This window comes from Ranitomeya imitator, chromosome 5 (genome assembly GCF_032444005.1).
Source record: "Ranitomeya imitator isolate aRanImi1 chromosome 5, aRanImi1.pri, whole genome shotgun sequence".
In the NCBI taxonomy this organism is placed as follows: domain Eukaryota; kingdom Metazoa; phylum Chordata; class Amphibia; order Anura; family Dendrobatidae; genus Ranitomeya; species Ranitomeya imitator.
In genome coordinates, this window is record NC_091286.1 from 278,387,182 (window position 1) to 278,411,702 (window position 24,521).

At 41.1% G+C, this 24,521-nt stretch overlaps 1 protein-coding gene across 7 annotated transcripts in view; it reads right to left on the bottom strand.

Annotated features, from left to right (window-relative positions):
- ROS1 (ROS proto-oncogene 1, receptor tyrosine kinase) overlaps positions 1-24,521 on the bottom strand; it is a 416,131-nt gene that overhangs the window by 80,955 nt on the left and 310,655 nt on the right. For 6 of the 7 annotated variants that reach the window (XM_069726197.1, XM_069726196.1, XM_069726195.1 and 3 more), the window contains 8 exons: positions 18,643-18,726; positions 18,408-18,552; positions 17,435-17,597; positions 16,582-16,646; positions 15,617-15,749; positions 13,507-13,601; positions 12,662-12,865; positions 11,401-11,535 (listed from right to left, as the gene is read on the bottom strand). In XM_069726197.1, the coding sequence (XP_069582298.1) occupies positions 11,401-11,535; positions 12,662-12,865; positions 13,507-13,601; positions 15,617-15,749; positions 16,582-16,646; positions 17,435-17,597; positions 18,408-18,552; positions 18,643-18,726 (1,024 nt within the window). Of the gene's footprint in view, positions 1-11,400; positions 11,536-12,661; positions 12,866-13,506; positions 13,602-15,616; positions 15,750-16,581; positions 16,647-17,434; positions 17,598-18,407; positions 18,553-18,642; positions 18,727-24,521 lie in introns of those variants that run through there. The other variant, XM_069726199.1, reaches the window with a different exon arrangement.

Sequence of the window (24,521 nt, forward strand, 5' to 3'; positions counted from 1 at the left end):
AAAGAAATTCATGAATAGCTGGTTTTTGGTCATTCTGCATCACAAAAATCGGAATAAAAAGCGATCAAAAAATGTCATGTGCCCCAAAATGTTACCAATGAAAACGTCAACTCTTACCGCAAAAAACAAGACCTCACATGACTCTGTGGACCAAAATATGGAAAAATAATAGCTCTCAAAATGTGGTAACGCAATGTGTGATGGCTGCCAATCATAAAAATCTGCTAAAAAACCTGCTATAAAAGTAAATCAAACCCCCCTTCATCACCCCATTAGTCAGGGAAAAATTAAAAAATTAAAAAAATTTATTTATTTCCATTTTCCCGTTAGGGTTAGTGCTAGGGTCAGGGTTAGGGCTAGGGTTAGGATTAGGGTTAGGGTTAGGGCTAGAGTTAGGGCTAGGGTTAGGGCTAGGGTTAAGGCTATAGTTAGGGTTGGGGCTAAAGTTAGGGTTAGGGTTGGGGCTAAAGTTAGGGTTAGGGTTTGGCTTACATTTACGGTTGGGAATAGGGTTGGGATTAGGGTTAGGGGTGTGGTTATGGTTACCGTTGGGAATAGGGTTAGGGATGTGTTTGGATTAGAGTTTCAGTTATAATTGTGGGGTTTCCACTGTTTAGGCACATCAGGGGCTCTCCAAACACGGCATGGCTTCCGATCTCAATTCCAGCCAATTCTGCATTGAAAAAGTAAAACAGCGCTCCTTCCTTTCCGAGCTCTCCCGTGCACCCGAACAGGGGTTTACCCCAACATATGGGGTATCAGCGTACTCAGAACACATTGGACAACAACTTTTGGGGTCCAATTTCTTTTGTTACCCTTGGGAAAATACAAAACTGAGGGCTAAAAAATAATTTTTGTGGAAAAAAAAGGATTTTTTTATTTTCACGGCTCTGCGTTATAAACTGTAGTGAAACACTTGGGGGTTCAAAGTTCTCACAACACATCTAGATAAGTTCCTTGGGGGGTCTAGTTTCCAATATGGGGTGACTTGTGAGGGGTTTCTACTGTTTAGGTACATTAGGCGCTCTGTAAACGCAATGTGATGCCTGCAGACCAATCCATCTAAGTCTGCATTCCAAATGACGCTCCTTTCCTTCCGAGCTCTGCCATGCGCTCAAACGGTGGTTCCCCCACATATGGGGTATCAGCGTACTCAGGACACATTGGACAACAACTTTTGCGGTCCAATTTCTCCAGTTACCCTTGAGAAAATACAAAACTGGGGGCTAAAAAATAATTTTTGTGGAAAAAAAATATTTTTTATTTTCACGGCTCTGCGTTATAAACTGTAGTGAAACACTTGGGGGTTCAAAGCTCTCACAACACATCTAGATGAGTTCCTTAGGGGGTCTACTTTCCAAAATGGTGTCACTTGTGGGGGGTTTCAATGTTTAGGCACATCAGTGGCTCTCTAAACGTAACATGGCATCCCATCTCAATTCCAGTTAATTTTGCATTGAAAAGTCAAATGGCGCTCCTTCCTTTCCGAGCTGTGCCATGCGCCCAAACAGTGGTTTACCCCCACATATCGGGTATCAGCATACTCAGGACAAATTGTACAACAACTTTTGGGGTCCAATTTCTTCTCTTACCCTTGGAAAAATAAAAATTGGGCTGAAAAATCATTTTTGTGAAAAAATATGATTTTTTATTTTTTCGGCTCTGCATTATAAACTTCTGTGAAGCACTTGGTGGGTCAAAGTGCTCACCACACATCTATATAAGTTCCTTAGGGGATCTACTTTCCAAAATGGTGTCACTTGTGGGGGGTTTCAGTGTTTAGGCACATCAGTGGCTCTCCAAACGCAACATGGCGTCCCAACTCAATTCCTGTCAATTTTGCATTGAAAAATCAAATGGCGCTCCTTCCCTTCTGAACTCTGCCATGCGCCAAAACAGTGGTTTACCCCCACATTTGAGGTATTGGCGTACTCAGGACAAATTGTGCAACAACTTTTGCGGTCCATTTTCTCCTGTTACCCTTGGTAAAATAAAACAAATTGGAGCTGAAATAAATTTTTTGTGAGCAAAAAGTTAAATGTTCATTTTTATTTAAACATTCCAATAATTCCTGTGAAACACCTGAAGGGTTAATAAACTTCTTGAATGGTGTCACACTTGGTTATTTTCTATCATATAGACCCCTCAAAATGACTTCAAATGAGATGTGGTCCCTTAAAAAAAATGGTGTTGTAAAAATGAGAAATTGCTGGTCAACTTTTAACCCTTATAACTCCCTAACAAAGAAAAAATTTTGGTTCCAAAATTGTGCTGATGTAAAGTAGACATGTGGGAAATGTTACTTATTAAGTATTTTGTGTGACATATCTCTGTGATTTAATTGGATAAAAATTCAAAGTTGGAAAATTGCAAAATTTTCAAAATTTTCACCAAATTTCCATTTTTTTCACAAATAAACACAGGTAATATCAAAGAAATTTTACCACTATCATGAAGTACAATATGTCACGAGAAAACAATGTCAGAATCACCGGGATCCGTTGAAGCGTTCCAGAGTCATAACCTCATAAATGGACAGTGGTCAGAATTGTAAAAATTGGCCTGGTCATTGACGTGCAAACCACCCTTGGGGGTAAAGGGGTTAAGAAGCACAATCAAAGAAGCAAAGTCTGCTAAAATGCAAACTCTTTTGTCATTAAACACTGAGCTAACAATTGAAGGATTGCATAAAAAATGACAGTGTGCAAAAGGTGAAGCAAAAAAGATAAGTAAAAGCTCTATCGTTTGCTCCTCATGTTCAGAATTATCTTTATGGTAAATGGAATTCAAAGAATTTCCCACTTCCATTAATAACTGGGTGTAATGGCAACAGACAATATCCTTTACTGACAGGAGCAGCACCGAGGTGCTGAGTGCTAGGTCAATCCCATAAAAAGAAGTATAATGACTTAAGCGGCTTGCTCTTCTAGCTGCTTGAATAGACTGCAGTTGCTGGTTTAACTGAACACATTTTTTTGCAGACTAAGGTTTTCTGGTCAGTCTTGATGAGGAGGTGTGATGGAAACAGACGTTCTTGATTCATGAATTGGTGCGTGCCTCTTCATGAATCTGGATCGTCTCACAAGTGTTGTGCGCCTCGGTGCACTACGCCAGAAATCTTACAGTCATAGATTCCGTTTTCTCTGGTGTAGATGTAGCAGTGGTCAGAATGTGGAGCTCTGTATAACCCCACCAACGTCACTGATTGGCAGCTTCCTGTGTACATTGGCCACTTGCTAACAATGTACAATCAGTGGTGGAGCTGGGTTACACAGACTAGCTTCACTGCCTTTACATGTGTCACCTAGCCCTTTAGTGATAATCTCCTGCTGATAAAACATGCTTATAATATTGAGGAGAAGCCATTGATTTTCAGGGTGTGGATTTGTTTTAAGATTTGCAGTGGGAATTCTACTTACTGGAAGGCAGCAGCTTAAATGCCAATATGGTAGTGAGGCAGTGGACCCAGGTTAGTTAAAAAACAAAATATTTATTTTTCAAAAATAACTGTAATGTTTGTATATAGTCTGTTACCATGGGCATCTGTACCACCATAGAAATTCTGGGGCAGTAACAGCTTTTACTGTGGTCTGTGTTCAATCTCAAAGACCCAGCCGCACACAGAACCTCCAGCTCTGCTCCACTTGAAAAGAACAACTGGCACACCCAACCCTTATATGTAAGATTAAATTTGAATCGAGGCCATGTGCCACTTGCAAAAAACCAAACTGGGGGGAGATATCCATCCCTTTACCTTCCTACACATGTCTCCAACAAAAAAAGCCCATGTCTGGTTTTCCTAAATCTGACTTGGTCAAATCGCTTGACCTAGTCCACATTTACTTTTAATTTTGCGTTGCAACACACAGCTGTCGCTGTGATTACAATGCTCTCCAGCGGGTTCATTATGTCTCCAATCATATTCTGGGAGACATGTAATGGCCCGCATATATCATTCCCATCACTGCCTTATATACCCCCCCCCCCTTCTCTGTTCAAATTTGAGTGGTTGAACACTATTTCCCTACAGGGTGCCTGTGACAGGGCACCCACATTTCCTTACGACTTCCAAGCTCAGAGTTCCACCAAGAAAATCATGTTTTGTAACAGAAAAAATCTGGTGCATTACTCTTCTTGGCATTTCCAGACTAGCGGTGAGTGGTCCATTACCAGGCAGAACTGTTGCCCCAGTAAATAATAGCGTAGGGACTCCAAGGACCACTTATTGGCCAAGCACTCCTACTCTATTATGCTAATCTTTCTCTTCTGGGGTAAATTTCCTACTCAAGTAGGTGATTGGATGTTCCTCTCCTTGCACCTCCTGTGGCACAACGGCTCCTAGGCCTATGTCAGAGGCATCAGTTTGAATGATAAAACTATTCCTAAAGTTGAGGTTGGTGAGGACGGCTGTCGGCACAATGCCAACTTCATGGACTGGAATGTTTCCTCCGCCTTATTGTTCCATCGAAACATGACCGATTTTCCTCCCTTTAAGAGATCGGTCAAAGGTGCAAAATTAGGCATAAATCATCAGTAATACCCAATGATGCTGAGGAATTCTTCTACCTGTTTGGTAGTAATAAGACAGTTTTGAATTACCTCGATTTTGTTTATTTGGGGTTTGGGTGCTCACCACAGATCTAGATACATTCCTTGAGGGGTCTTGTTTCCAACATAGGGTCACATGTGGGTTTTTTGACTGCTTAGGGCCTGTTTACAGGGTGGGGAACCTCAAGCCCCAGGGGCCCTCGATGACCTTTTATTAGACCCCCGAGCAGATTCTCAGGAATCGCATTCTTGGGCAGGGAGGTGTATTTTGATTACAACCAGCTCATTAATTTCTCCTTGCTGTGTGAGCACACACATGCAGTGCTCACTACTGAACACTGATGGGCATACAATGAAAGATTACATCCTGAAACCAGTGCCAGAGTCAGGATGGTATAATTATCCAAATGGTCCTTGGCAGAAAAAAGATTCCCCACCCCTGCTATAGATAATAATATCATCCAGGTATGCCAGCGCATACCTCTGATGGGGCTCTAAAACTATGTCCATCAGCCTCTGAAACATGGCCGGGTTCACATGTAATGCAAATGGCAAGATGACATAGTGAAAAAAGACTCTCTGATATAATGAAGGAGGTCTTTTCTCCTGCCAACTCTGTCAGAGGCACCTGCCAGTAACCCTTGGTCAAATTGAGCAACATGAAGTACTGAACCAGTCTCTCAATCAGCTCATCTACTCAGGGCATTGGATAAAGGTCAAATTTTGACACCATTCAATTTTCAGAAATGATTACAAAACCATAACTATACGTCTAGCCTTGGAATCAGCACATTGAGACTAGTTCACTCACTGCTAGACTCCTCTGTGACTAATTGCTGAAGCATTTTTTCTGTGATGGCTTGTCTCCAAGCCACCGGCACATGGTACAGTTTCAGCGAATTCTTACATGATGCTCAGTAACAATGCCAGGTAGGATCACAGATGAAATGGAGGGCTGTTCCAAGAATGTGTCCATAGTCCACTGCACTAATTTCCAAACCTCCCATCTCTAAAGTTAGAGAGAGCGTTGCTTATTTTTGCCTCATTCTCAGCCTCTTCCTGGCTGGTGTCGGAGGGTCCAAAGTAGGTTCGACTGTAGACACATCTGTACACATAAACTTTCGGTCTTTCCACGCCTTTAACACATTTACACTATATAGTTGTTCAGGTTTCCTGTTTCCAGGCTGATATACCCTGTAATTCACCTTCTTGATCTTTTCCCTGACTTCATATAGCCCTTGCCGCTAGACCATGAACTTACTTTCTGCGGTGGGCACCAAAACCAATACCTGATCCCCTTTTTTAAAGGATCTGACTGTGGCTTTCCTATTGTTTGCTGGGCTCTGTGACTTCTGGGCATCCATGAAATGTTCCTATACAACAGATATTACAGTCGTGACGAGGTCTTGCATGCTCACAATGTGCTCTATCATGCTTTTATGGGGGGTAGGTTCCTGTTCTCATGTCTCTTTGGCAATTTCCAGCAGGGATATTGTCATGCTGTGATAGTCTTTAGTAGGGAAGAAGGACATCAAACTGTCCTTGGTGCAGGGTCCCTAACTATCCCTGTCCCGGGAGTACTCTTAAAGGTCAAGAGGCTCGAGTTTCCAACCTTACTATGCTAATGTAGAAACCCTAATTTGTCCCCTTCCACATCCCATGAGGCATGGGACAGAAATGAAAAGTAAACCAGACACGTGGACAAAACAGGGATAACATTTAAAATCACTAACTAACAATAGGGAGGAGAGTAGGAACAGGGAGGGATAAACTAAATGAGGAAAGGGAACAATAGATAAACGCATACAACAGCAACTTACAGAACACCACAACTCCGACTCCAAACTTCATAAAAGGAGCCCCCTGATCCATAATGATCTCCTTAGGTAGCCCAAGACCGCAAAACATGGAAAACAGCTCCGGGGCAACAAGTTTTAACGAGGTATGTTGAAGAGGAATTGCCTCTGGGTAACCAGTGGCATAATTCACTACCACTAGTAGGTGTTGGTAGCACAGGCTGACTTTAATATTGGCCCTATAAGATTCGTGGCAATCTGCTCAAAATGTATCTCTATAACAGGCAGAGGAACTAGTGAACTATGGAAATTTGTGCTGGGTGTGGTCATCTGGCACTCTAGGCAAGACACAAAACTTCTGGACCTTGGCATTAAACCCAGCAAAGAACCATTGCAGAATATTCTCCTCATATTTTGAACCCCTAGGTGGCCACCCAGCATATGTTCATGGGCCAACTCAAGCACCGCCTGGCGATAAGACTGGGGCACTACCAGCTGTTATATGACTTCATCTCGGATTTTGTCAACTGGGTATAGCAACTGATGGTTCACCACAATACGAGGAACAGCCACCTTTAATCCCGGTTGCTGAGCAGCCCCTTTTATTTCTATCACTCCTTCCTGTGCCCGGGCCAGTGTGGGACCTCCTCCCAAGACCTCTAAGGGAAACCTATCGAGATTATGCTTTTTCCCTATGAAGGTGACCCCTACGGCTGGTATTCCTGACTCGGGATCTTCTGATTCTGCGACCAGAGACTACCATGGGAAAGTTAGCTTTGACCTCCCACAGGGACAAGTCTTTTTCAAAATAGTCTCATAAGGAAGGGTCTTTACTACTCCCATTACACATTTCATTTCCTTGCACGGGGTGGACAGGATAACCTCTGCCGTCGGATACTCCTGGAGTTCCCAGTGTATACTGATGACCCAGATTTTCCCTCCAGCAGGTTTTTCCTGAGGATCAATGATCCATGCACAAGAGTCACTAGGCTCTCAGAGTCCAAGAGAGCCTCAGCGCATTGCCCATTGACACACACGACACAGATGGGGTGTCCACGGTGTTGACGGTCTGGGCATACATTGATACCTGGTTAGCAAGCCCCCAGTCCATGGGTTCAGAAGCCAGGGGGGCAGTGTGCAGTCACATATCCGGGCACTTGGCACTGCCACCACCTGATAGCAGTGGCACTGTTATTCCACGAGATTGTTTTAGGGGAAATTGGCATCCTGTCATCCTCATTCCTGAGAGCCCCCTCAGTATGAGCTCAGTTCTGACTGACACCAGCAAAGGGTCTTTGTTGTGAGTTCCGTTCTGGAGCTCCCTCTTGTGGTTGCTGATAGTATGTTTGCGAGTTCTGCCCTTCGGCTCCCTCTGGTGGTTTCGAGTGGAGCTGCTGCTCCGTTAGGTAGCTGTGGCAGCTGCCTTCACTAATCGCCTTGCCTGGGTTTGTTATTTAAACCTGCTCTGGGCCTTAGTCCATGCCTGCTGTCAATGTTCTTGGTTGGATTTGATTCTTCCCTTGGATTTCTCATATGGCCAGTCCTTGTCTGCAAAAGATAAGTTTTGCTAGTTTTGTTTGTCCAATTGTTTGGACTCTATTGCTTTGCATTTTTGTCTCTTTTGTCCAGCTTGTCACTATGTCTTATTCAGGCTAGCTGGAAGCTCTGGGAAAGCAGATTTGCCCCTCCACACCGTGAGTCGGTGTGGAGTTCATTTTTGTAAACTCTGCGTGGATTTTGTAGTTTTTAATACTGACCGCACAGTATCCTTTGCTCTCTGTCTATCTAGTTTAGTTTTGGCCTCCCTTTGCTGAAATCTAATTTCATTTCTGTGTTCGTCATTTCCCTCTCCTTTCACAGTCAATATTTGTGGGGGGCTGTCTTTCCTTTTGGGGGTTTCTCTGAGGCAAGATAGCTTTCTATTTCCTTCTTTAGGGGTAGTTATATCTGAGGCTGTGACGAGGTGTCTAGGGAGTGTCAGGAACATCCCACGGCTATTTCTAGTTGTGTTGTTAGGATTAGGGACTGCGGTCAGTAGAGATACCACCTTCTCAGAGCTCGTTCCATGTTGCGTTTTAGCCACCAGGTCATTTCAGCGTGGCCTCTTAACCACCAGGTCATAACAGGTCTTATCTCTTTTTCAAGATAAGTGAAAGCAGTCAGAGGAGAGCGCAGAGGAATTGACCCAGGGAAGGGGAGATGAAAAGGAGTTGTCGAGCACCACCACAGCTCCAGCTAAATACCTCCAAAGGAGGATAAGAATGTGTGTCAAACAGAAATCAGTCCCAGGAGCGCTGAAGGAAACTCAGACAACATATGTCGTTTGCCACAACGCGTTTCAACGGTAAACTCCCACCTGAAGAAGACGGTGTTTACCGTTGAAACGCGTTGTGGCAAACGACATATGTTGTCTGAGTTTCCTTCAGCGCTCCTGGAACTGATTTCTGTTTGACACACATTATCCCTTTTTCAGGCTTTCCAGCTTGAAGGGGCTGACGTTTTATCCGCAGTGGGGCAGAGTCCCGTACCAAGTCCTGCGTGGCCATATAACATTCTATCAGGATAACCACTTGATCTAGGTTGCCTGGGTCCCATTGTCCCACAAAGCACTGTACAGATACTGGCAGAGTTTGCACCAACCAGTCGACTACTACCCTCTCATTCATGTGGGCTTTGCTCAAGGTCTAAGGCTGGATCCACTTTTTTGCTAAACGCAGTAAGTCATATACCTGAGACTTAGAGGGTTGGGTCTCCACAAAGGTGTACCAATGTACACTCATTGTGCCCTAACATACATATTAACCCCCATCTGGGCAAGGATTTTACCTTTGAGTTTCTCATAGACCTGGGCGTCCTCCCTGCTGAGGTCAAAATATGCGTTCTGGGCATATTCAATCAAAGAACGGGGCCACCACTTCAGCCCACTTGGAGATCGGCAGACTCTCCCACTCCGCTGTTCTTTTGAATATGGTGAGAAAAGCTTCCAGGTCATCCTCTGGGCTCATCTTCCTTAGCACTGACTGACTTTGTACAAACAGGCTGGTAGTCTGCTGCTGTTGCATACTGGAAAGGACTAACTGCTTCAGGAGCTCCTACATCTTGTCTTTGGGCCTCAGTTTTAGCGTTGCAGGCTTGATCAGACATGCAGCTTTCTTTGTGGTATGCCTCAATTCACACTGCTCGCATTCTCCACCATATGTAAGGCAGCAGCTTTCATGTCAGTGTGACAGCGAGGCAGTGAACCATTTAAGTTCAAAAACAAAGTCTTGATTTTCAAAAGTGCACAAATTAAAGTTAAAACCCTTCATCAACTGGATCTCAACCAGGAACCTTTGCATATAGTCCATTGCCGTGGCGTCTAAACCACCATAGGAATCCCTAGGCAGTAACGGTTTTTACCCAAGCTCTGGTCTGTGGTAATTCTCACACAGCTCTGCATACACAGAACCTCCATCTCTGCTGGACTTGAAGACAAGAACTGACACACCAAACCCTTACTTGCGGGATTAACTGAATTGTGGCCATGGGCCACTTGCAAAGTCCCGAACTGGAGGGAGAGATCAGTCCCCCTACCCTCCCACAGATCTCTCCAAAAATAAAAGCCCATGTCTGGTTTTCCAAATTCTGACTTGGTCAAATACTTTGAGCCAGTACACACTTACTTTTAATTTTGCATTGTGACCACATCTGTAGCTGTAATTGCAATGCTCTTCAGCAGGTTCATTATGTCTCCAGAACAATTCTGGGAGACAAATAAAGGCCTTCTAGGATTCCCATCACTCATTCAAATTACCTAAATTAATTGTTTGACCAGCAGCTGTTCCGCCCATCCCCCCCCCCCCCCCCCGACTCTCCCATAAACAGGAGCTCTAAATTGTCCGAGCCCTCCGGTGTTCTCTATGGAATCGATGCCAGCCATCTCCAGAGGCAGATTATATCTTAGGTTATGTTACTATTATGAGCTTTTATTGCATTTTAGTGCTGTATATTATCCCTGCGTCAAAAACGCAGCGTCCAGCAAAGTGGATGTGATTTCTAGAAATCTCATGGCCACTGTGCTTGCTTTTTACGCTCCATAAACTGACCTGCAGTGCATTTTTTTGAATCTATAGCATGTTAATTTCTCTTGCGGATACATTAAGTTTTCTGTGCACATTTTCCCCACTTACATTAGATGGGAAAACTCCACAGGTAAGAAACGCACATGTGTTGTTAGTGTGTTTCCGAAGCTTAAACACATCAAGAATGCATGTAATCTGCACCTACGTATGTCAAAAAAGTTCAGTGAAATTAAAATACCAGAAAAAGTAAAAAGCAAGCCAGCTTTAATTAACAAATGACACACTAAACAGAGGCAAAAGCCGCAGCATCAAAAATGTGTGATAGAATAACGCACACAAAAATGCAAGGAAAAAACACAAGTAACCAAATTTAAATAAGAGTAGCAGAAATTCTGAAATATCAAAAACGCAACAAAAGCTCAACCTTAGGGAACAAAAGGAATGCCATTCTGAAATCAAGACATGCCAGATTCTTACCTTCCTTGACATCATAATGTTGGGGGAGATTCGAGGGTATCCATATACATTAGATTGACAGTTGTATGCATCAATAAGTGTTGGCTTACTTTAGACTAACGTGTATGGATGCCTTTAAAGTAGACTACATTTTATTGGCAAAGTGACAACTAGGAAAAAATGAACAGCAGTTCTGGCACTGGTACTACATCAATACACATACATTGTAATTAAGTATTATAATTAAGTGTATAGTGGTATCATGGATGTCTTGTAAACTGTGCCATAGCAAAGGGGCTATCTCACCAAGCCACAGACTTTGTAGAGAGAGATTCCACACATGGGGTCCACTCTCTCTAAAAGGCAATGCATGGAAAACCAATAATAATCAGCATCTCTTGTTGAATGACCAACATGTAAAACTAATACTAAATGTATAGTTGGCTTTCTGAAACCAAACCTGTGGTAATACGCTTATCTTTGGGCCCTTTACCATAGAGAGACAATTTATTGTGTACTAATAAAAGTATTTCACATACACGTCATCAGGGCAGTTGTCTGGAGAATCCATTCTTTGGCCAGAACGTACAAAATGTAAAACCTCCATGTTGGAATACCCTTGATAAGGTTGTTGTCCGAGAGAGAAAAGTTCCCATAACAGAACTCCAAATGACCTAAATAAAACAAAGACGTAATTATGCAGTTAATCACTGAGTTTAATACCTAGAGTGTAACTGACATTTCAAAAGAATAGCAGCAAAATGTCTAAGGTCTATTGATTATTTGGGGAGTATTTTTTCATCAGTATTTGTAAGCCAAAACCAGGAGTGAATGAAAAATGCAGAAGTGGCGACGTGTTTCTATTATACTTCTTAGGCCAGAGTCACATCAGTGTATAGAAACCGATGTGAGAGCATCTGATGCGATATGCTAATGACCCTCGACTCCTGCTTTGCTGCCAGAGGAAGCCGTGAGTCAAGCTACTGTGCTCCGATCCTCTTGCATGACAGGATCGGAGCACAGCTGTGTAGCACTCAGCCATGTTATATAATAGTGTGACTCTCTCCATTCTCTGATTGTTCCACTCCTGATTTTGGCTTACAAATACTGAGAGTGTGAATATGGCCTAAGTCTGCCTCTATATCTTCCAGTGTCCACCATTCTCCATAGAACTTTATGAGCATCAATTTTCATCTCTTATCTCAGCAATGGGAAAATCTGTATTCACTGAGATTTTATCCATGAATACAGAGTAAAAAAATGTTCTGATAAGATATATTATTGCAAAGTTTCTGGTGTTGTACTATTGATTTCTGAAAAAATAATAATAACAGTTAGTCTTAAAATGTTTTCCTTCCCAGAAGAAGTGACTCAGATGCCACGATATAGAAATGATTCCAAATTACAATGAGTTTTTAAAAAACTTTAATAGAGGCGCTTCATATTGTTGCTGATTGGTGGTAGTCTGAGTCCTGAGACCCCCAACCGATCAGACAAAACACCACTCTGAAGTCTGTAGCTCCTGCAAGAACTGTGGGCACAGGGCTTTATACAGCTCAATAGTAAGCTTATGGGTCTGTGCATTCACTCTAACATAGCATGGTATGGACCACCACTCTGTGCACACAAAGCTCATGCCGGAGCTACACACTTCAGAGGTGGGCTTTCAGAAACCAATAATATAAAAAGTTTTAAAAAATGACATCTGCTCGTGCGCTAATATAAAAGGAAATGTCTTAAAAGTTGTTTTTAATAATATGTAAAGTAGTGAGAACGCAGGCATTACAGGATAAAACTCACCAAACATCAGAGCGAGTGGTAAAAATGCCATCAATGAGACTTTCAGGAGCCATCCATCGAACTGGCAGGAGTCCTTCTCCTTTCTTTCTATAATAATCACTTTTATACACATCTCTAGCTAGTCCAAAATCCCCAATCTTAACAATTCTCCTTGGGTTGTGGTATTCTTTTACTGATACCAGGCAGTTGCGAGCAGCCAAGTCTCTAAACAAAAGATCATTCAATACTTTTATTTAAACAGTGTTTAGCACCACTTCAGCGTTTTTTTATTTTAATTTCTCTGCTGAAGAGGTAACATTAACCCATCTCCTTCTATTATTAACATAGCTCTGGTCGTCTTTTACTATTTGTTACCTGCCGGATGCCTCTATTGTTTGCTGGGCAGGCCGGAAGTCACTTCTCAATGTTAGTCTATGTAAGTCAGAACGAGGTCAAAACGAGGATCTCATAACTATTACTTTGAAAGCTTGTGACCGTTACATCTGACTTCCAGGCAGTCAAGAACTAAGGACACAAGATGGTAGAGCGGGACAGGGAATAGCAGAAGACGGCTGTCGGTAAGTATTTTACTAGGGGCAGGGAGCAAAAATTAGTGACACGGCTCCAGAAGTAAAATAAAAATTAATGCCAGTGGTAATAATCTGTAGTAAGGGCTTTTATGCATTTAAATGTGCGCCATTGATTTTTCTAGGGACTGCCAGATATAGCCAAGCACTGTGCTCAGCTATTTCTGTCAGTCCCACAGAGACGAAGATGTGTGGTAACTGATATATTCCTACAGAACATTTCTAGAGCCTCATTATCAGGCCTCGTAGAGAAGCTACAATTCATTTTCATGAGTTTACCTGTGGACAAAATGCATTTTCTCCAAATACACACAGCCTGTGGAAATATCCAGTGACATATCCAGTAGATCCACAGTTGACAATGACTCTTGGACCTATAAGAAACATAGCCATGCACATATTTATAGACAATTGTGGACAAAAGTTTACTTCCAACTTTCCATGTAAGCCTCCACATGAGATTTATGACTGTATTTCTGACTAGAGTCTTGGAGTTTTTGCCAAGCTCGCCATTACTTAGTTTTGGTCATCATCACAGCAGTACATCAATCTATGTTTGTTCACATTACATAGGAGATCTAGCTGAGTGTCAAAGACAAACCATTGACAACTAATTACACAACAAAGAAGAGGAAATAATTTTTTAAACAGTGTAAAATTAATGTAAGGATTAATTTCCCAAGATCAGTGATTATTTGTGTAAAATTGGGAATATTTAAGTTTAGGATGTATTGCTATATTACCATATTTTACCAAGACTTGAGTAGTAAATAAAGTGTTTCAAATAAGATGTTTAACACTTTTAGAACATTTTTCCTGTCTTGTAAAATAGCAAAAAAAAAAGATAGTACTCACTTTCCCTGGATCCAGCGCAGGCTCTGCGCGGCTACTCTGGTTTCAGTGTTTTGGCTGGAGCAATCATGTCATGTTGGCGGCAGTCAATTACTGAGCTCAATGGCTCAGCTACAGATGTAATGTGAGCTCTTTACATGACATCACATCACTGCCACCAAAATACAGAGATAGGTGCATATGCGGGTATGTACTATTTAATTTTGTTGTTATATGACAAGAAAGGTTTGGGTTGCCTTTTTTCAAAATTGTAAAACTCCTTTAATATTTTGTGATTCAGTCAGTAAATAACAGTAAGTGTCATCTATGGGTAGAATTTTTTTTTATTGATGATTGGTTAATGATTTACACACTTTCAAAAAGTAAAATATTGTTTTGTTATGAGATTACTGTACTTTGAAATCATGATCTATTCTTTGTTTGGCTTTCTGTGTAAAGTTTTTAACATAATACTCAACTGTAAAGATGATAGACTTTAATTGAGTGGAATAGAATTCTACTCTAATTTTTAAAAAATCTGTATTTTTCAAAATGAAGATTTATTTTTGCAATTTTGCAAAAGACTAGCCATAAAGGGCCTCCAGAAGGTTAAATATGTAAAATTTTATATCTGCTCAACTGCATCCTTTCCAAGAATAAAAATCTGAAATGGCTGAAATCCTCTACCTCTTCATGCTATGTCGGTACTTTTGGCTCTGCTGAGGTTCCCCTGACTTCAGAATGTACGCTGGGACCTTATGTACACCAGCACAAAATCATTCTTTGCCTTATACGATTCTTAATTCCCAACCAGCAAGAGGAGGAATTTCAGTGCTTGCAGCAGTGATAATAAGATACAACAAGGAATAGATCCATGATAGTGAGGAGCAGAGGGTCGAGAGAGATGAGCGTTAAAGTATTTTTCATTATTTTTTACATATGACAATTATTATGCACTAGGGTCTAGAGAAACTGGAGATACCACAGAGGAAAATAAGAGCCATTCAATTAGCAGAAAATAAATTAGCTGTGATCCAAACTTCTCTGGACAACCCAAGCAAATTGCTAAGGAATTTGGTGAAATCCACACTCAGCTAGACTCTTTTAAACAATCCGCTACCCTTAAAAGTTACACAGATAACACATACTAAATAACCAATAAATAATTCAGATGTACTATATGGTTTATCTAGAATCTTTGGAAAGATGCATGATAATCCCTAAGAACACAGTAATGGCCACAATTGGTGCCTACCGCTACAACCCAACAAAGAAAGACTTCCTGCAAGAGCATTATTTACTCAGACAAATCCAATAACATAATTTGCAACAGTCTGCTTAGTGCTGGTGTCACACTTGCAACTGCAATGCGAGAAACTAGCGCGAGTCTCTCTCTTCAACACCCGGCACTGCCGCCGGCACTCGGGATCGGAGTGTGCGGCTGCATGTATTTTCATGCAGCTGAATACTCTAGTCCGAACCATGCGAGTTTCAAGTGTGATACCGGCCTAATAGTTTAAATGTACTCAATAGTAGAAAGAACAATTCTCATACTTACATGAGTATTTACTCGAGCACCTCGCAAGTATGAAAGCAGATCCCCACCATCCATCAATTCCAAGATAATATATTGAGGTTCATTATGAAGGCAGACACCGAGCAGCTTTAGGATATTAGGATGGTGAAACTGGCTGTGTAAAAAAGTATTAAAATGTAAGAGAAATATGAATAGTATAAAACCTCCCCAGTACATAAAGAATGCAAGCAAAACTATGACCCAGGTGGAAAAAGATTTTTGATCCTCTATGTTCATCCACAATTTTGCTTCCTGCTTCCCAGCAGATTCGGCTCGGATGGAGCTGTTACAGCTGCAGTCTATCAGCAGCCAACCATTAGGATATGTGCTTTCCATGCGTTTACTGTACAATATAAACCTATGGAAAACAAAATCCGCAGTGCCCATGCTGCGGAAAAAAACACTCGGAAATGCTGCGTTGTTTATTCCGCAGCATGTCAATTCTTTGTGCGGATTCTGCTGCGGTTTATACCTGGTCCATAATAGGAATCCACAGGTGTAGAACCGCAGGTGGAATCCGCACAAAAACCGCGGTAAATCTACGGTAATTCCGCAGTAAATCCGCAGGTAATCCACAGTGCGGTTTACCTGCAGATTTACAAAAACAGGTGCAGAAAAATCCACAGAGGTTCCATCGACGTGTGCACATACCCTTAGCTGCAAATTACATTTGCATTACATTACATTACATTACATACAGACCGGCAAGGAACATAGAACTAAGAGTTTTTGGTTTAAATTAATTGACAAAAGATATTGATGAATACTATGTATATGAGATTCTCATCATATATTATGTGTATGAAGCCCCTGCTCTATTTTTTTAACTTAATCATCTGTGTCAATAAAAGTGGATGGTCCTCAGAGGCGTACTTTTACTTTACTATTAATTTGTTAATATATCATATTAAATTACGGTATGTTTTATGTAAGATTACATTTTATACCTCATCAAATGTGCTTCCTTCAGAAATTCCACTTTTTCTTCATCTGTTGCATCACTTTTCAGAGTCTGTTCAACATAAAAGATTAAATATATCCACATCAACCAAAATTATAGAAATGAAAAGAAAAATATTTATTCTATAATGTAGATAGCCAAGTGGCTTATACATGGTCCACAATAAAGAAGGATGACCACTCATTTTATTTATTAGGAATGTCACCCAATTTATTTGTTAGCTGTGGCTCTGAGATCTATATGTTATTTGTATATTTGGGGGTTTGTTATGCTGTGACATATCAACAAATTACAAAAATGTTAAATTAAATGATTGTTCTCCATTGACTGAGCAATTGTGAACATTAGCCCATAGCATTAAGTTAAAAAGGTTTCTAATTTCATTTTTACATCATACTAATCCCATGCTTCTGTGTTGTAGCTATACAAGTCTATGAAATATCTACATTTTCTTAAATAATTTAAACTTTAACTTATACATTTTCTTAAAATGTGTGTGGAATGGCTGACCACACCTTACAGGTATATTGGAACTTTGAAGATTTTGATTAAACGGATTGTCCACTACTCGGAGGACAACCCCTTTCCAATGCCTATGTTTACCCCCAATAAAATTATAACATATGCCTCTGGATGTCTTTATTTGAAGGAGGTGATCGTGAATCCATCACTGATTGGTTGATATGTTACACAAGCCCTGGGTAATGAAAGACGACACAACTGGAACTACACCAGCATTGGAGGTGAGTCTAAGTGTTATTATTTTACTTAGGGAAAAACATTGGGATTGAGAAGGAGTGCTCCGGGAACTTACAACCGACCTCTGAAATTAACGTTACCTTCACAGCAACTTTCTGACTTCCAGTTCCGGGACCAAGTATATCTTTAGCGATGCCTTGATATACTTCTCCAAATGCTCCGCTTCCCAAGAAAACACATAGTTCTAAATTCACTCGAGGGAAAGTGGGCAAGTTTTCCATTTCATTTTTTGTTGGCAGAGTACTGTGAAAAAAAGGTTGGTTGTAGGGAAGGTTAAACTTGATGAAACTAGGTATTTTTAAGATTATGTAACTAGGTAACTTTATTATACATCGCATTGTGATTCATACAATACTTGGCCTGGTCTTTGTTGACAAGTTGCAGTGTTGACATCTCGACTACAGTACATATGACCTCTACAGCCAACCACTATACTTAGCAGCTCGTAATCTCTACATCAGCATCACTGTTGAGTGCATTGATTGTTTGCAGTGGTCACATGCACTTTAATCATAATGTCACTGCTGCAGTCTGTTAAATAATAAAACAGTGGTCGAAAGGGATTGATGGACATGTGGAGAGTAAGCAACAACTCAGTTTATTATTTTGCAAGTCTAAAAGTCTATTTCGGACACCCTTTTAAACATCAATCTTCACTGTTTTTAACTCTTCCTATTAATTTTCTATCAACCTCTTGGTAGAGAGCCGCACTATTTTCTGTCCTTAATTGAAACTAATGATTAAGTTAACAAACAGTTAATAATTGCAGGTGCTGGAAATGATGGTGAGCTCTGCCTGTTGTGCTTAAATATAGGCCACACATAGCGGCTGATATGCAGATACTCTGCAGCAGAGAAAAAGCAAAAACCATTGTACATCAGGTAAGAATGTAATAATTGTATGTACTTATCAATATACTGTATTTAGTTACTTTCTTATAAGCAGCTCATTGGGTTCCTTTAAGCAAGAAAATACCCTTATTCCTAAACTTGATGAGCATATGATCACAAAAAAAACAAGTAAGTGAAGTAAAAATGTCAGATGCTTTTTTACCTTATAGCATAGCATGCATTAGCTAAACCAACAGCATTTGACAAGCCACGCAGCTTGGAGAGCTCTTTATCTTCATGTGTGATATCTATGATTTCCTTGTTGGGGTTATGTTTAATCTGTTTCTCCTTTAATCTCTTATAAATAACTAAGAAAAAACAAAAAGGATCAAAACTCCACAATATGATTTCAAGGGTAAAGTAAAGTTACATTTGATGCCTACAGGGCTCATACTTACCAAAAGCAGTCAACAACAGAAGAACGAGGAGTACACCCAAGCTAGAACCTACAATAATCCCCACTTCATCAAAAGAACTGGCCTCTGAAAAAAAGATTGGAAATTCTTTCATATACAAGAGTTTATGTATTATCAGTAACACAAAGAACATATGAACAAGCAAGCAAACTTGTATGATGTCACTGATGTTGTGTTATATTATGGGGTAGGATGTGCAAAAATGAGTAGAGTGGTTTGATAAAGTAGGAACATTTCTGCATATACAATTGCAATTTTCTATATTTCCCATTATGGTAATACTTATTTAAATTAGAATCCCAATAGGAAGCAACTAGCGGCTAATTTTATGGATCTATTTTGTATTAATTTTTGCTAGTATATATTTCATTGCCCATATACTTTGGGATTTTAATCAATCACTTCATCATCTGCATGAGATTTAGAACCACTCGTGACTCCATAAAACAAGACAATATTGACAATGTGTCAACGTTATAAGGCAACGTTCACATGTTCAGCATTTGGTTGGTATTTTATATCAGTATTTGTAAGCCAAAACCAGGAGTGGGTGATAAATACATAAGTGGTAACATGTTTCTATTACACTTTTCCTGAAATTGATCCACTCCTGATTTTGGCTTAGAAATACTGATTTTCAATACTAAGTAAATATTGAACATGTGAACATGGCCTAAAGAAACAATCTGAAATAAAATGGAGACCGAAATGGAATGTGTCATCAGATCACGCACACTTCTGCTCCATTTATTCTTTATGAGTCCTCTAAAGATAGCCAAGCACAGCATTCAGCTACTCTACTGTGCTTCCATTAAGAAAGAATGCAATGAAGGTGTGTATAAACGATAACGGCTCCATTCAAAGTGCCAATTCTCAGGATCGGTGTTGGGCCAGTGAATGACCCCCAGCACAGCAATCAAGAAGTTAATAGCTCTAAGTTAAATAATTTCTGTGATAGGAAATATGAATGAAACAGAAAAACTGAGGGCACTACTAAAGGTAAATATATGGGATCACTAACCACACGCTAAAAAATATGCAAATAAGCAAGAAAAAAAGTATTGTGTAAAGGTAAAGATCACAACAAAATGGTGATATAAATCTTTATGAAGACAATTAAAGTTGGACAAGCAACAAGCAAATTAAAAACAGTAAAAAAAACCCCCTAAGGTTAACAAATGAACAAAAGCATGAAGGTGATAATCAGAAGCAAATAGTATTCAATAGCAAAATGTCAACAGACTCACAGAAAATGGCAAAATACGATGCATAAATAAGCAATTAAAGCCTATATCCCCCTAGACTCAAATCCATAAAGTCTTGGAAGGTGGCAAAACAATGTAAGAGAAGAAAACCATCTGGAAGATAAACAGAAGGGAAAAAAAGGGGAGGCAAGAAAGTGAGGCTGAATAAGACCTGTTGGATCTTGGAATGAAAGAGTAACCCAGTCACTTCAAGGAGGAGGGGAAAGAACCCCACACGTATCACTACACAGCGTGGCTTCCTCAGGGGAAAGTCCTTACTATTTGCTTCTGATTATCACGGATATATCTTTGTTATTATTCATTATTTTGTAAGGTTTTTCCTGTTGTGACTTAGGCTACTTTCACACTTCCATCTTTTCAGATCCGTTGCAATGCGTCGTTTTGGGAAAAAAACGGATCCTGCAAATGTGCCCGCAGGATGCGTTTTTTTTCCCATAGACTTGTATTAGCAATGGATCGCGACGGATGGCCACATGTCGCGTCCGTCGTGCGACAGATCCGTCGTATTTTGGCGGACCGTCATCTGGAAAAAACGTTCAATGTAACATTTTTTTTCTGCGTCAATAAAACGTACAGCGACGGATCCTGCGGCGTCCATCCGTTGCTGTCCGTCAAATGACGGAATCCAGCAACAGATTCCGTTTTTTTACACTGAGCATGCCTGGAAGGATTTCAATTCCTTTAATTTAACCCATTTTTCCTGCAGCTGCTGCATCGACGGATCCGTCAAAAAACAGGATCCAGTGCATCCGTTTTTTACAATCTGTACAGGATCCGTCTATTCAGCACTTTGACGGATTGTGACTGATTCTAAAAGACGGAAGTGTGAAAGTAGCCGTATTAGTTTTTGTCATTTTTCTTAGTGGCTTTAGTGTGTGTTTTATTACAAACACACTCCCGGTGCACAAAGTGGAGGCAGGTTTTCCTCTGCATGGGGGGCACTTATAAAACCCTTCATGCTTTTGTTCATTTGTTAACCTTATAGTTTTTTAACTGTTTTTAATTTGTTTGTTGCTTGTCTTAATAAAGATTTATACAATCATTTTGTTGAATTACTTGTGGTGATCCTACCTTTACACGTTACTTTTTGTCTTGGTTATTTGTGATAGGAAATGTGCAACAGAAATGAATGAGCATAAATGTATTAAACTAAATGTCTGCTTAGTACCTTACCTGAGTAAAGGAAGAATTAGAGAATGAAGTAATAATATATTGCAGCAGAAAATGGCCATATATTAAAAGATCAGAAGTTACAGCAACTTCCAAAATGACTAATTACCGGTATGTTTGTTTTTCTATTTACTATCATGATGACCTTTTTTTTTAAAAAAAAAAAACCGGAATCAGGAAATGCAGCCATACTAATTGTTACTTTTGAATCAGCTTCTCTAAAAATGATGATTAACTGAACTGTACTGTACTAAAGTAATGAAGCTGATATCTGATTATAAAGAGAATGAAGCTGACCTATTGCAATAGATGGCCATATACTGTACAATGCCAGCACTTTCCTATAAAGTAGATATAGTTAATTTTTCTCCTTCACATCTATAAGTAAACATTAGCTCACAGTATCCCCTTAATATAAGTGAATGCACCCTTGGCCTCAGTAGCCAGTAAGCCTTGTAACAAAAGCTGTCTTTTATAGATAAGATTAGTTTGATGTATCATTATCTGATGGCTGATTTGTAATAACTTTGGTCTGTCCATGATTAACCAAGCTGACTTTTCTATCCTGTTTTGTGTGTATACATGGAAAAATCCTGAGCTATCACAGAATTTTAACATTGGCATTGGTGTCTGTCCTTAAAGAAGCCCTCCCACAAAGGTTTGAATTCATTAAATGTGTGTATGTGTATGAAATATATTGTGAGTGTATTAATATAATCACCTACCGCTGCTATCTCCAGTGTTCAGTGCCGGTCTACTACTTCTCAGTGTCGTGACAGAGCATTGCTCTGAAGATGTGCAAATACCTTGAAACACGTGTCGCGGATTTATTGGTTTATATTTAAAACCAAACAGATGTATTTTTATGCCTGAAAAAGATTCCTGCATTTGGAATCGAAAGGCGTTGTAGATTTCTGCCAATAAAATATTAAGTTCTATATATTCACTTTGCTCATGATGGTTTATTCCTCCAAACGAACAATACTCAGATGCCCATTGCAGTTGGTGTGGATTGCACCTACTTACAGTATCTGTTCTCCTCCCTAACCTTCCACTTCGAATTGGATTGAATCTACAGTACTGATGAGTGGACATGAAGATCTATACTTAAAGCAAACCTGTCACCATGATTTTGCTAAGAAAACTATAGGCATTGTCAGGTTGACGCTGATTAAAATGATATCTGGGGTGAAAAAATCTGTCTTGTGGTTCTAGTGTAATCTGTTATGATCTGGTGGCCTTGGAGCAGCATGAGACGTACTCTGGAGAAGGTGGTCCCTGTACTGACCGCAAACCCTGAACCTAGCAGCGCAACTAGAAGCAGCCGTGGGGGGTACCTAACACTCCCTAGACCCCTCGACACAGCCTAAGAGCTAACTACCCCTAAAGACAGAAACAGGAAACCTATCTTGCCTCAGAGAAAATCCCCAAAGGATAGATAGCCCCCCACAAATATTGACTGTGAGAGGAGAGGGAAAAAACATACGCAGATATGAAATCAGATTTTAGCATAGGAGGCCATACTAGCTAACAAGAAAGAATAGAACAGAGTACTATGCGGTCAGTATAAAAACACTAGAAAATATCCACCGCAGAAAATACGGATCACCGCATCTGACTAAAGACATGGGGGGTTGTGACAAAACACTCTGGGATCGCCTTTGCTGGGGTCAAAGGACACGTGGTTTGTGCATTGAATCTGAGGCGTACAGCAGGTTTCTGAGCAGTCTGACCTCAGGTCAGATTTATTAACGTGAAAGCAACACAAAAAACAAAACATAAAAATAAACCCTAGCCTGTCCGGCACTAACTAAACAAATACGTTGCTATCTCAACAACTGGGGGGGCTTCTCCCACCCAGCTAACATCATACAGATCTTGAGCAGAGCTCTTCACTCACGTTTGTCTCACACAGGCAGGCAATCTGTGTGCCCCAGGCAGACACTGGAAACACCCAGCTGGTCATCTTTTATTCCTGCAATCATTAACCCATTAGCACCCTGAAGATACTGAGTGGCCTAATTCACATAGGACAAACACCTGGGCGAGATATACCTGCCTCCATCTACCACACCAGCATGAGTCTTACATATCCCCCCCCCCTTCCTCAGACCACTCCGGTCGAGCAAGAACACTTTTGAAACAGTGCACTCGGGATAGGGCATCGGCGTTCCCCATCTGCACCCCAGGTCGGTGCTCCACCGTAAAAGAGTAAGCCTGCAGGGCAAGGAACCACCTGGTTACCCGACTATTACGGTCCTTGTGGAGGTGCATCCACTTGAGAGGGGCATGGTCTGTGACCAGCCTAAACTTCCTACCAGCCAGGTAATACTTGAGGGAGTCGAGAGCCCATTTAATGGCTAGGCACTCTTTTTCAACCACGGCATACCTCTGCTCATGTACATTCAGTTTCCGACTGAGATAGAGGACCGGGTGTTCGACTCCGTCCCTCACCTGGGAAAGTACAGCTCCGACACCAGTATCAGAGGCATCAGTTTGTACCACAAACTCGCTGCTGAAATCAGGAGTCACTAGTACGGGCTGAGAGCACAAAGCCCGTTTCAGGCTGTGGAAGGCCTCTTCAGCAGCTGAGGTCCATTTTACCATGACGGAACCCTTCCCCTTGGTAAGATCCGTCAAGGGAGTAGCCATGGCTGCAAAATTGGGTATGAACCGGCGATAATAGCCGGCAATCCCCAGGAAAGCCTGCACTTGTTTCTTGTTCACTGGTTGTGGCCAGCCCTGAATTGCCTGTATTTTGTCGATCTGGGGTTTAACCACTCCTCGGCCAATCACGTAGCCCAAGTATCGGGCTTCTTCAAGCCTGATGTGGCATTTCTTGGGGTTTGCCGTTAAACCTGCATCTCGCAGGTCATCAATCACGGCTTGTACCTTCTGGAGATGAGTTTCCCAGTCCATGCTGTAAATTACGATGTCATCCAGGTAGGCAGAAGCGTACTGTCTGTGAGGCCTCAAGACTCGATCCATCAATCTCTGGAACGTTGCGGGAGCTCCGTGAAGTCCAAACGGCATATAGACATACTGGAACAGACCTTCCGGTGTAGCAAATGCCGTCTTCTCTCTGGCCGCCTCGGCCAGAGGAATCTGCCAGTACCCCTTTGTTAAATCCAGGGTCGTAATGTATCGGGCTTTACCAAGCCGGTCGATCAACTCATCGACCCGGGGCATAGGGTACGCATCAAATTTAGAAACTGCATTCAGTTTCCTAAAGTCATTACAAAACTGGATGGAGCCATCCGGTTTAGGTATCAACACAATTGGACTGGACCAGGCGCTGTGTGACTCCTCAATGACTCCTAAGTCCAACATTGCCATCACTTCCCGGGAGACGGCTTCACGGCGGGCTTCCGGAATCCGGTAGGGCTTCACATGAACAGTGACGCCAGGCTCTGTGACAATCTCATG